At 43.7% G+C, this 13,817-nt stretch overlaps 1 protein-coding gene across 1 annotated transcript in view; it reads right to left on the bottom strand.

The window, feature by feature from the left end:
- Positions 1-409: 409 nt before the first annotated feature.
- Positions 410-13,817, bottom strand: part of Tbcd (tubulin folding cofactor D) — a 58,830-nt gene continuing 45,422 nt past the window's right edge. The window contains exons 14-16 of the mRNA XM_077627578.1: positions 9,017-9,212; positions 6,844-7,082; positions 410-1,325 (exon numbers count right to left, since the gene is read on the bottom strand). Of these exons, the coding sequence (XP_077483704.1) occupies positions 1,016-1,325; positions 6,844-7,082; positions 9,017-9,212 (745 nt within the window). The 3' untranslated portion in view covers positions 410-1,015. The remainder of the gene's footprint in view (positions 1,326-6,843; positions 7,083-9,016; positions 9,213-13,817) is intronic.

Here is a 13,817-nt window from a genome sequence, read left to right as displayed (position 1 = left end):
AAATCAAAACACTCATCCCTTTTCTGTTCATGACGAAAAATTCACCCGTGTTGCGCTCCCACGTGCTTTTCCTTTTTGTTAACTGCGTTCAGGTGAATAGCCACCCGATTCTTGGCCGATCCCCCAGTGTGGGTATGTGCCATCTTTTGATAGGCTAACAACAACAACAACCTGCTAGCTGGGTTGTCTTTGTTAATAGAAAGTTGAGACAATATAATTCTAGCAGACATAGATAGCTATTTGAGCAAAAAACAACATAGAATGTTAATTTTTAAACCAGTACAAACGAGACAATGGTGCAGGAACATAGGGTGCTGTTTGAAGAACGAAATGCCATCAACTCACCCAAGCTTCTAAACTGGCAAGTGTAGGATGCTCGATGCATGGTAGGAAATGAACACACATCTGATGAGGACTTATATGAGCGATTTATTTAGCAGTCTGCAATGAAGCACTTGGACATCTAAACAACAGGGTGGAGCTTGCCACCAAAAAAAAAAAAGACCCAACAAGAGTGAACCCAGCTCACTACCTGCCATTAAAAACACTATACAGATCCCTCACCCTTTTAACCAGGAAGGAACAGAGGTGAAAGGTGTGCACCTGTGTTTCCCTAAATTGGCTTGCATTGTCAAAAAATAAATATAGCTTGTCTGTTGGTTATCACAAAGTGAACAAGGAACGGGAAAGCCTCAGGGTGCTTGCTAACGCTTCCACAAGTTCAAAATGTTGGCAAACACCCTCAGGCTTTCCCCTTCCTTGTTCACTTTGCCAGTATCAAGGACCATCTGCCCACCCTCTCTCTACCATTGTCTGTTTGTTGTTAAGTTACATAAGCAATGCAGATGACACAGCACAAACAAAATGCAATTAATGCTGAGCAGCTCACCAATTATGATAGGAAAAAGCAAGAAAAAATGATAATAGTTTGACAAATATTCTGTGCAAAAGTAGGGACCTTCAAGCAAGTCCCACACAAGCAAGAAGAAAGCCAAGTGACAAGCAAGCTAATTTTCTAATGCTCACTTTCCAGCGCCAATAATGACCTCAGCTTCTTGATGGGTGCATCAATGCCAGCATCATCACTCCATCTAGTCTCGGACAGGATTGCACATGCTTCTTCCAGCTTCTCTTCGTCATCCAAAACTGTGTACAGGAAGAGAGACTCGCAAAGTCTGAGCGCTGTGGCCATGCGTACTTTGCTAAAGGCATGTTGCAGCAGACGGAGGAGCTTGTTGAGAACCTCCTTCCTGACGTCTCCTTCAAACTGAAGCCAACTCGCAAGCATGCTGGAAAGTGCTTCCAGTGCTGGAAATGACTTTGCTCTGGAATGAGAGATTTGAATTGGAGATTAACAGTGAGTGATCAGATTCCTTAAAACAACACGCGTGCATCTGAGCAAAAATAAGCTTGAAAAATCAGAAATTCTTAAAACAGACTGGAACCCCTGTCACACATCCCCTATGTGACCGCAGGCAATTAGATGGGCCCTGGCAGAAACTGCATGGACGGACGGACAGACAGACAGACAGACACAGATGGACAGACATAAATTAGTAGTTGGGACAGCTGAAAAAGAAGTAAAAACAATGTTGTCCAGCCAGCACCGCCTAAGGCACAACGGGACAGACAGACAGACAAATGAGTTAGTAATCAAGCAAACAAACAAATCAATAAAAGGCCTGGCAGACACAAGCCGGAAATAGGCAGGCTACAGCCGGTAGTTAAACAGCAAGCTCCCTTCTCTTGCATCAAGTAGCTAGCTCTGCTAGCACTGTGTATTTTTAGAGCCGTACATTGCTTTGCGGGAGAGTTAAGCACTGTTTTGATCTTGCTGCCAGTCTGGCAACAAAGCGCATCCTTACCACTGGCACCATTTTGTGCAGAGCTTGCATGCTCTGCGGTGTTATGGAAGTTGCATGTGGAAACATCCAAAACGAGAATATTTTAGCTTAAGGAGAATAAACTATAATGCACTAGATTTTCATTTCGGTGGTGCAATAACCAATGCATGGGAGCATTAATGAACCCAGCCTGTATCTCTTCTGCACAACCTAATACCTTATACTCTCGTGTTCAGGCCGCACTTATTTCCCCATGGTTTTGAAGGGGTGCGGCCCTTACACGGGACTGGCATTTTTCCCACAAAGTTTTTCTAACTACAGTGAAGCCCCGATTATGTATTCCTTTTCTATGCTGCAACGCACGGTTTTATGATGAATCAGTGCAGTCCTGACAAATCCTTCAATACATAATGCATTGAAAGTATGGATGATACGGCGCGTGCCTGATGACCGGCCCGAATTTACCACAAAATGTAAAACAGGTTGCTATATCAGTTTACTGACAATCATCATATGATTCTAAGTTAAGATCAAGATCCTCTGAAGGTCTGGCGCTCATCTGACCAACGGTTTGGAGCACCACGCCACCAGTGCGACCCGCGTCCGTTAGTTTGAGGTGGCATTTGTCTGGCTCACTTATCTGCATGTGGTTTAGTGTCAAAGGCCCAGCAGAAATCAATTATACATTTATTTTAATGTGAGGTTATTGTGTGATAGTAATCTGGTAACAAGGTTAGGCCTTATATAGTAAACCGCGACTAGATTCAAGCACTCTTGCTGCAGCTTCCATACAAAGCACGCTAGGCCTGGCGACACCAAGCAAACGATGTGCTGCTAGGGCGCCTGAGCCTGGCGGGCGGTGCGTTGCCGCACAGAAGCTCGCCACTACAAGGGTGCATCAAATTTTAGTTTTTTGCAGAGCATAACGTTTCGTCTTTTCTGGTGTATACGCCAAGCACACAAGATGAGTTAGCAGCGCTGCAGCACCGCATGTTCGCGGTTCCAGGCAGACCCGGCACGTGAGCCGACTCGTATGTGGTCATACCGTGTCATAGGCAGTTACTGCACACACGAAGCAATTCTTTTGGTGACTTTTTTTTTCCAGATTACTGGCTGCCAAGTTGGGGTCGCGGCCCTTACACAAGTATGTGTGGTATTTTTGTGTTCTTGTGTTCACAGCCATCAAGTATGGATGCTTGATTGCCCTGACCCTCTACCGAACTCTTCAACATGGAATATACGTCTCTGTGTACTTTCTGCTCTTTGTGGCTGTTCCATTTGTGCCCGCCACTTTTGCGACCAGCCAACAGGTCAAACAGCACCCAACACAGTAGCGTCCTGGATAGATTGCACTTTTATCCACATCTTATGTAGGGAGTGAATGACACTTGTGCAAAGATATGGAGCCATCATGTCACATTTATCGCAAGCTTTAGCTCTGGACTAGAGTGGTGCTAAATCCAGTGCTCCCAACTTGAAAGCAACTTCACTGAAATGTGTTCACAATAATGCCTGTGTGGTTTTTAACTCGCTGACTTGTGGCAGGAATGCGAGGCTATTCTGAGCCTGACCAGAGGAAGCAGCGCAAAAAGACGAGCACGGACACAGAAGCTGACAGGGCAGGCATCTGTCTTGTCAGCTTCTGTGTTCGTCCTTGTCTTTTCACGCTGCTTCCTCTAGTTATGCATCCAGACCAACAAGCCCAAACCTCTACTCTAGTATTCTGAACCATGTCCAACCTTTTGCCACCACTCATTTAACAAAGTGTAACCACACAACGAAGTGCCCATGACTTAACTTCCCAGGATGCAAGCTCCCAGAGGCAAAAACACTAGCATTTGAGTTATGGAAGAGAAAGCAAGGATGGCCGGAGTATTTAATGTAAGAAAAATCCACAGGGAGCAAGAACACCTAACCGCTCATTTGCTGTAATACACAATAAGTAGAACCTTGTTATTTTAAGTCATTGGGACCCCAAAAAATATTAAGATTTTTTTCAACTTCTCGAGCACAGCAAAAAACGGTACCTAGGAAAAAAATTTTGTAGCGGGAATGCACTATCCTTGCTGGACGAACTTTGCGGTTACCGTATACTGTTGTGTAAAGCCTGCATCACATGCATGCGAAAGCGCTTGCAATTTCTGCTGCCGCAGCACAAAAACATGTTTCAAACGGCCAGACCGATAAGGTTCCAAGTTCGAAACTTTGCCCTGCGCTGCACCACTCAGTCGCATGTAAATCAGTTTACTCCTCAACTCGCAGCCCTCGCTGCGAGTTGTGGTTTATCAAGGGATGACATCACGCAGCGCAACTCAAAGTAATAAACACGTAGCGATGCGATCATAAGGGCAGGAGTTTGAAGTCAATAAAGATCAAAAGCAAAAAAACTAGGGCTCCACATATCCTTCCACAATCGTGTGTGTACCGACTTAATAGTGGAAAACTGTACTGCAAACGCTCCTATAGTTCCAGATTCCGGCGTGGCACACGCCCCTTGCGCACCCCGCAGATTAACAAAAGTTTGCTCTCGTGCTACCTACCACTCGTCCGCAAAAGCGACGCCTGAAAGAACAAGCTGGAAAACAGTGCACAATTCAAATTTGCCGCACCTGAACCATATGCATACGAATTACCTTTTCTTAAGCAAGGGCATGGGCATGGGCATGTTGATCCCGCGTATTGGTCTACAACCCTCCATATTTCGGAAGGCCGTTTTTCTGAACAAAAGGCCTGTTATGCGAGACGGTACTTCAAGTATTGAGAGATTCCGGTAATCCAACCCTTTAATCATGGCAAACCACTAAAAGAAATGGCGTAGGCTGGCTTTATGTGCAATTAACCCGTCGCGGGCATGAAGCAAGAATGGTCATGTCGCGGGACAAGCAGCGACGCTGGTAGGAATGGGAGGTGCCTTCAGTCGAGATGTGCCTTGATGAAGCGCTTAGAGCACATTACTTTGAAGCCAGTATCAATGTCAGCATTGCAGTGAAGCACATCTTCTCTGTAGGCACGTGTTCAGGGTCTGCAAGCCGTATCATGGACTAATTTTTATGCTGGGGCACTTCGCACATCAATCATCCGCATCACTCTGCTGCGCCACCTTGCGGCTTCGAGGGGCCATCGCTTCATCGGTTTGCGGCGCAATCAAGACCGGGCATTCGCGCAGAGCACCCCAGAACTTCGAATTAACCTGGCTGGTGCAGGCCGCGGTTTAGGATTATCTAGTCAAATTTACATTAGAAGTTACGTTACCGCAGAAATCCCTAGAATTATCCAAGATTTAAATTAACCAGTTCGAATTATTAGGGTTTTACAGTAATAGTACGAATCAGAGGCATGTAGAATAGATTTATTTTTTGAAACATGAAACTGAAAATCCGTGGGATGTGAGCGCACCTCCCTAAACCACCATGTGGTTTGCAGTCTTTGTTGGTGCGGGCAATAGTGGCTCTGCTACACTGCAGGTTGTGCTACATTACTCCCTGAGATGTTATAGATGGCAGGTACCGACTACCCAAACCTCCATGGGTCACGTTTTCTTGATGACAGGTAATTTTGAACAATGAAAAAACTACCAAGTGCAGCTCAAAGAAATTTTGCATACTTAACGAAATATGCATGGTCCACAAATGATCCAAATATGACTGCGTTTTGTCAATTAGACAAGAAGCCATTAAGGCCCTAATATGAGTCACTTTTCTCATTTTTGATCTTTCTCAGAGCACCTGTGTCTACCAGAGCAAAAAAACGCTTAGCATTTACCGAAATTAACATTTCATTTAAACATTGCAGAAGCAGCCCTTGTTCTGGTGCAGTAGTTTTTCCACAAAACTGCAAACAAACGGGCAATTCGAGCAAAAGCATACTTTTATGCACTCCCGTTTTTTGCTCCCTCCACTTGTGCCAACACAACACATACTATTGAAAAGTAATTACCTTTCTCTTTCTAATGAACTAAAACATGTTTTTCTATCGTAACCGGGTTAGCCACAGCAATCACGCAAACACTGTCAAAAGTGGCCAATGGCTGTGCAAGCTTGGGGCCCTATTCTTAAAACAGCATAAAGCAATGTACACAGGTTAAAGGGTGCTCTAAGTTGCATCCCACAATGTAACCACACAATGTTACTCATAAGTTGTGCATTAACAAATACACTACGGCTTTTCTTAAAAAACTGATTTTTATCTTCTGTTATCATTTATATTTCCTTCAGTGCACTTTGCGATGTCATGAAAAAGTTTATGTTGAAAAGCAGCAATGCTTTCACATCAACGAGTGGGACAGTGAAACAATGGAAGATGCCATACAACAAGGTGGCATGAATCCGGGCTTTTATGCTAATGCACGCATAAAATGGCATACATGCATGTGTACATCTCCATACAAAAGTAGCGAAAGAATCATGAAAGCCATGTATGTGACATATGACTGCAGCCACAATTCAACACGATTGCTTTCTCGTTTCTTGCGGCTGGCATTGCATTTCTTTTCACTTCCTCAATTTGTCGAGCTTTTGACTTCCATCACACTCACTTTTCATTTCTTTCCAGCACTGGGAATTTAAAAACAAGTATCCAATGACAAAAATTGAGAATTTTTTTTGTGCCATTTCTAACAAAATCATGCAGGATTGGGCACTCTGGACACCCAAGCTTTCTGGTAAGCCAAAAACAATTATAGCTGTCGGTCCTTTCAAGCTGAACAGAGTTGAGAGATTTTGAAGGTTTACAACTAATCTTACTTAGAAACGGCAGTCTTGACATGGGTACTAAAACATGAACTAATGAATTAAACATTTATGACACCAGCGTGATTAAAGGCCTAAAGGTTCCAAAAGTATTAACACACTGCCGTTAAGAAGTGCCCTGCCTCTCGAAACTATATCTTGGTCACGAATGTCAGAGCTCAAGAAGGAAATTTTCGCAACTGCAGTAAACACCGCAGTAGCAGTCAAGACTGGATCATCCGTGGCCGAAATGGCTGCACAATTCAACATACCTGCATGCTCCCAGCCAGGCACATCGCTGAGCCTCGAAAATAAACTCTGGAGGTGCTCCGGTGAAGGCACCAGAAACGGCGAGGTGATCCATGGCTTTGAGGTACTTAGGACGTGCCCGCTGCAGGAATTTGCTGTCGCCCCAGAGCTTGATGAGAAACCCATAAACAGACTCTTCCAGTGTCCGGTCTTGTTTCACCAGGCTAAAGTAAGACAAAAGGGTCTCTTTCCCAGTCATGAACTGAAAGGACAGAGCAAAACCATTGGAAACACATTATTAAAGGGTCATTGCATTCGTTGTCAAACAGTACAAACACAATGTATCTCCCAGTCTTTGACTTAAAACCTCCACATAAAGCCCGGTCCACAGATACAGGTTTCCGCATGACTCGTACATGAAGCCCCCTTTAGTGAGCCTGCTTGATTGTGCCCTGGATGGAAGAGAGTGCACCTGCCTCATTCTATGCAGCCAAGGTGATGCGACATCTTATTCTCTCAGTCAAAAGGAACATTTATAATGCTCGCCTCCCCCTTTCAACCTTGTCACAAAAATTTAAGTGACAAAAAGAAACAAAGCAGTATCCTTGTGCTGGGAGCACGCAAACCTTGCTCACAATGTAAGGAAAGCAGTCAATTTTCATTTCAACAATTGGTGATAGAATGGTGAGCAATCTAGGATACCAGTGTCACCATCGCATTGTCACTGTCGTCAGGCGTGTTGCATAACTACAAACTACCACTGCTGAAGGACTAACACGAAGGAGTAACATGAAGTTTACATAGAAAATCAAAAATGGTTTTGTTTTTCCTACACGTTGCAAAAGAGGACGTGGCACCAGGCGATGGCGACTGCAAAGCGTACGCAGTTTCTATATCCTCCTTCTACTTACTAGCATACGTCAGTCAGGTGAAAGGCCGCAAACATATGCTAAATGTCGGAACTACTGCAAAAACAGCCCGACTTTTTCATTAAGTTCAATACTGGTAACCCCTAAGCTTGGCGATTCCAATTGGAATCAATGGGTCTGAAATGGTGAACAGCTGCACCCCTGCGCCAGAAGTAGTATGAGGATTCCCAGTGATCATGAATAGTGTTTAAGTGTCTCCTCCAGCTTTAGTGCACGAGCACTAAGGCCTCCACTCCCTGGTTTTTCCAATCTCTGTCTGAAGCCTGCTTGACCTTGAATACTGAGCACCGAACCAAACAAAGAGTGAAAAGCCGAAGCGCTAGCAAACCTAATTCACATTTGGCCTAACCACACTAAATTGCCCGTCTTTTCCTCCTTTCTTTTGTGCACCCAATTTTGACCAATAAACTAATAAAGAGATCGAGGTCTTTACTCGCATGTTTTGCACATTTTTTTTTAAATTAAGGCTTAAAGTGCGGGTAGCCAAATTACGCAAAACTTTTCTGAACACGTTCTAAAGAACTTGACAAAGGTTATAATGTGCAACATACGCTGTATATTCCCGCTTATAAGAAAAACTTATCATCGTGCCTTCTCTTAGAATCTTTTTATATACATAACACGAAGCATGATCTTAACAGGACACGTGGAAATCTTACAGAGATCTACAATCGGACATTAAGCAATTTTAACCGTACTTAAGCCACCATCGTTCTATGCAGCGCTCTATGTGATCAAGGGATCCATACGGGCCCCAAAACGTTGTTTCCTTTTCGTCGAAACTTTTGGCGAGTGTATGTTTACTTCTGCAATGTTCGTCCCTCGCCAGACAATATTCCATCAAACTCTGGACTATACCTTTTACAACCATTCCAGCAACTGAAATTCTGTGATTTTAACTTCATTTTTTTTTCAGCAGTCAAAACATGATATATATCCAAGCATTCCGCATCTACTCGAACATCCTAGACGTCCAAGATCGTAAACACGAAGCCTGGTGCCTCACTCAAAACAATACCTTGCATCAAAATTCAAGACAGTCAAAAAAATTCTGTATGCAGCTTATATAAATTCTACAAAACAAAAAGGCTATAGCTAACAAATCTAGAATGTTAAAAGAAGTTTTGCAAAGGGTGGCCTGATCAAAGAAATTTCTCTAAAAGCACGAGAAAGATGCCGCTGCTATGAGTGCACCCTAAAGTTTGCTTCGCTGAACCTAGCAGTATGCACATCACTACTTAACTGCCCCACAGAGAAAAGAACTCACAAAATTTTCTGACATGCCGCCCACACTGACGAGGAAGCCCTTCAGAAGAGGTTCATGATATGAGTCTAAGACTAGAAGCTGTCTCAGGTGCGGGAATGTCTCCCCGGGGTGACACAGGTTGACAAGGCTCTCCAGGTTTTCAGGCAGCATCTTTCGTGCCTCTTCTCGATGAGGAATAAAAGGAATTTCTGGTACGCTGCAAGGACAAAAAGTAGAAAAAAAAAGAGAAGCATAAGAACTTGCATCTGCGCAGACAACTGCAATGAGTATGATGCGTGTGAGTATTTGCTCAAATATATTTACTTGAAAGCAATGAGTTTTTCTTTACCGAATACAGAAGTAAAATGTGATCCCTCGCATTATAATTGAACAATATGCAGACAAAAGCACACTATACCATATTTGCTCACACATTGGTTGATATGTGTCATATATAATGGGCCCCAACTTCAGGAAATTAAAAAAATGAACAATGTCGTACAGTAAAACCTAGATAATTTCACCCCAGTTAATTCGGAAACCTGGATAAATTCGGTTGAGATGAATTCCCATGTAAGTCAATGGTGTTGGACACTGCTAGGCTAGCACTGGTTAATCTGCATGGGCTCCCCAGAAGAGGCCGTGTCGAGGTATGACCGGCATGGCAACCGAGCATCCAAATATCTCTCGCGAAGCATATGATGCAACTGCAAGACATGATGGCAGACATGACAATCAGTGAGCCCCTGCTACTTGGCCGAAAAATACCAGTCCGGCTGCAGAGTTCCGTTTTCTGAGCTTCACTGCCAGCCAGACGAGCCCAGCTAGGCGTCGTTTTGGATGCTGGCGATTCGCGGGTCTTTTCTCATTTTCAGAAGGCATTTCACCGTTCTGGAAAGAATGCGGGTTTCACTCGCTTCCATTCTTCCAGTGCGCCAAACCTGCCCGTTCGTCACAGTTAGTGTGGTGAAGCCTCCGCACAGGCGATGCTGCCGCATCGTACCGTGAAGGAGGATGTGGAGGCCCTACCATTTTGGAGCAGTTCCGCTTCGACCTTCCCGACAACGTGCACCCAGCAAAGCATTTCGTGGGACTGTGCAAAATTGTCATTTCTAAGCAGTTTTATCTCGAACGAAGGTGAGCATTGCCCAGTTTTTCACTAAATAAATTAGAAAATGATGTGGACGGTTTTGGGCAGTTTGGGGGGGGGGGGGGGGGGGGGGGGGGGGGAGGTGGCAAAGTTTTTTCCAGTCCCTTAAAATCTCAATTAACGAGGTTTTACTGTATAGGTCGACGGAAGCTCCAAGACATAAACATTCAACTAAGATGACCGGCATGGCACATCACATTTCAGAGCAGCAGAGGTGTAGTGAGAAATTTGTCACTAAGGGAGGCCCACTGATGCACCGAATGCAAATTTGACACATTGACCTGAGGAAAATGCGACAGAACATGCGAGATGTAAAAGCCTTCATTTCGTTCTATTCAAGTTCGGGAGACACCCTCGAAGTCTGCACCGCCGCCTACATCACACATTAATAAAGTTATTATAGCATAGGACGATTTGCTACAGTGAACCAATTCCGCGGGGCGCCACTGCACGTGCACAGCGCCAGGTGCTGGCAAACTGCACGCACACCTACCACATAGGAATCAATCAGGATGTGCGCAATGGTGGTGCGTGGGAGTGGATCATGGTTGCGGATTGAGCTATGGTGCAACTTTCTAATGCCAGCTATCCACTTCAGGTGCACAGAAGGCTTGGTGTTGCTACTGCACACAAAAAAACACTGTTGCAGCTTTTGTCAGTATCGGTATCTGATGCACTTTTCTGCGACACTGAACTCGCACACTGCCGCACAATTTTTCAACAGCTTGGTGCACAAGAAGAGAGCTCATTTAATTGTTGCTGAGAACCAACATTTGCAGTGATGTGATAGGCTGAAGCCATTTTAGAGCAGCTTTTTGGAGGAGCCAAAAGGGCATTTTGGAGCAGGGAAACAGGCTTTTGGAGCAGCTCAAGGCTCATTGCCAAGTGGAAAAATTGACTTTGCAAGAAGTAAAATAGTAAGGAGGAAGCCTTTGGGAACAAAAAGGTGTTGTGCCATAAAAAGGGTGCTAGGGGCATTTCGATGCGGGCAAAATGCGAAAAGACCCGTGTACTCTGATTTAGATACATTAAAGAACTCCAGGTGGTCCAAATTACTCCGGAGTCCCCCACTACAGCGTGCCTCATAATCAGATCATGGTTTTGGCAATAATTTAATTAAACTAGAGGCAATTGTGCAACATCATATTTTGGCCTAAATAACTAATTTTAGAACTTCAGCACCATTTAAATTGCTATGTGACCAAATATAGATCAGCGCTGTGTTATAGCTGCCAAGCCCCTATAGGACAGCAATTATAAATGGACAACAAGCAAGTCACTGGAACTTTTATTTAAAAATGACTAGAATGCAAATGACAAGCTTACAGAAAAACGATGAAAAGACAAAAATGACTAGATTTGGGAGGCGTGACTTGCCACGCAGTCGAGCGACTGGAAGTTTAGTTTTTACAACAAGGCCTTTAAAGCCCATGGGGGACGTGGTACATAATAGCGTGGCGGGACTCCGTGCATCTCTTCATACATGTCTCGACTGAGAATCTTTTGTGCGGTTTCTTTCCAAACGTGGGGATGCGCGAAACTTCCATGCAGCAACGGTGGCCCCATCTGCCACATTTTACTGAGGCTTGATGGCGGCCTCGCGTTTCTAAGACGATACATAAAAAGCTATTTTTTCCAGTACTTTTGCTTATACACTCCTACACAAACCTCAGTATACTGCAGCCTTGTTCTTTACATTACATTCGTGTAGTTTTTTTTCCTGTACTGTGTCCACAAAACCAACCCTTGCACTATGTAAGTCTGCCTTATATTGCGCTTTGCGCCCGCAAAGTTGGCCCTAGCGTCAGGCCCCAAATGAAGCCTGCGTGACTGATCTCAAAGTATAAACAGCATTCCCACCAACTAAGCTTACACAGTGAATGACAGCTTTCAAACAAGTTGCCAGCTAAAAAGCCAAACACTAGTTACCATTCCACCAACAACTTCCCATATTTACATTATTAATGAACACAATTTTTCCCAAACACAATTTTGAAAATTTGGGAAGTGCATTTATAACACGAGAGAATAATATATATTAGCAAAAACTTACAATTTAACTACAAGTAGCAGGTGCACCCATCATGTGAGTAAATACCATATTTCTCCTGCCTTCACCAATGCTTTAAGCCATGCATGGGACCTAGAACAGTGATTAATAACTATGTGTCTCGATACTCATAAGCATCTTTGAGGATATCCTTCCTATGGTTCGCAGAGATCCTGCTTTTCAGTGAAACTCTGTAAAATTTTCAGTTCAACAACATAAATAAAGGCACATGTGCCTATTCACGTCAAACACGCAAGCAGAGTCATGCCTATGAAGCAAACCGAGCATTACCGTATTTATTCGCATAATTTCTGCACCTTTTTTTTTAAAGTTAAGGCTTCCAAAAAGGATATATTCAACTTACACTTGTCGTGTACACTTCGTAAAAAGCTACAATAGTCATAACGCACAATATATACTGTATACTGCCGCCTATACATCAACCCCCCCCACACACACACACTCCAAATATTAGACACATGCCCCCTCCTGTGCCACCCCATGTTATGTAGTCCTCCGCGAAATGGCATGACGTCGTGTGCACAGCGCAAAGCAATATTTGTGCAGTGACGTAACCGAAAAACCAGCAGTCAGAAGCAAATGGTGATGAAAGGCGATAAAACAGCGCCCTCACGTGCAGCCCGGCTGACTAGCGGAAAACAAAACAGCAATGTTTCAGTAGTTTCGGATTCCTGCATGCATCCAAGGTTACATTAAGCTTGCTCTCGCAACTGTCCATTCGGGAAAGTGACCACTAGCAGGAGCATTCTGAGTAAACAGCACGCAATTCACGCCCTCACCACGTCGATCTTTTTAAGGCTGCCTTGTGCGCTCCCGCTTGTATGCTGGTGGTTTGGCGCAGCATGGACCGTAAAATGTGCTTGTAAAAGTCTGTTTTTAAAAAACCCGAATAATAAATCAGAGGTGCACAAATTACATGAGGGTGCAATTAACATGAGTTAATATGGTATTTGTATAACAACTGCTTAGAAGTCCATTATTGTAATGCTGTGGCACAGAAGAGGAATAAACAAATGAAGTGAACCACTCCAATATTTACTCTACACATTACCATTTGGTGTGCGCACTAAACAGGCCATAATTATATCATGACTGGCTGTGTAATCTACCTTTTGCTATCGCAGTTCTACTACTCTAGTACTTTCGCACGCCTCCAATCATTTCTAACCAACACACCAGAGGCTGGGAGGAACTGGCTCAATGAAACGGAACAGAAATTTTTAAAGTACTGCGACTCTCCGTGTTCAACTGCCAGTCATTTAAATTTCTTTTTTTTTCTCACATGACATTCTGGAAATAAAAGCAACTGTGAAAATTTGTCGCAAAGTTGTAAAATTACTTAGGGAATGAAAGGTCTCTGCTATACAAATGCCACAATGTGAAAATTTGAGTGTTCTGTATTGGAGAAGCCACATAAAGTGAAAGTCTCCTTTTACCACTTCTAAAACTTTCTCTCCACTTCTCTCATCGTTTTACTGGAAGCTAAATAGACTGGAAGCTGCTAAGTAGAAGCTAAAATGAGATTGGCTATTAGGTCCTGTGGAAAGAAAGTATAAAGGTCATTTTTTATCCTGTGGTCGTCACAATGAACATGGATATTA

The sequence above is a fragment of the Amblyomma americanum genome, chromosome 6 (genome assembly GCF_052857255.1).
Source record: "Amblyomma americanum isolate KBUSLIRL-KWMA chromosome 6, ASM5285725v1, whole genome shotgun sequence".
In the NCBI taxonomy this organism is placed as follows: domain Eukaryota; kingdom Metazoa; phylum Arthropoda; class Arachnida; order Ixodida; family Ixodidae; genus Amblyomma; species Amblyomma americanum.
Note: the sequence above shows the minus strand (reverse complement) of the source record. Positions and strands in the feature narration are given on the sequence as shown.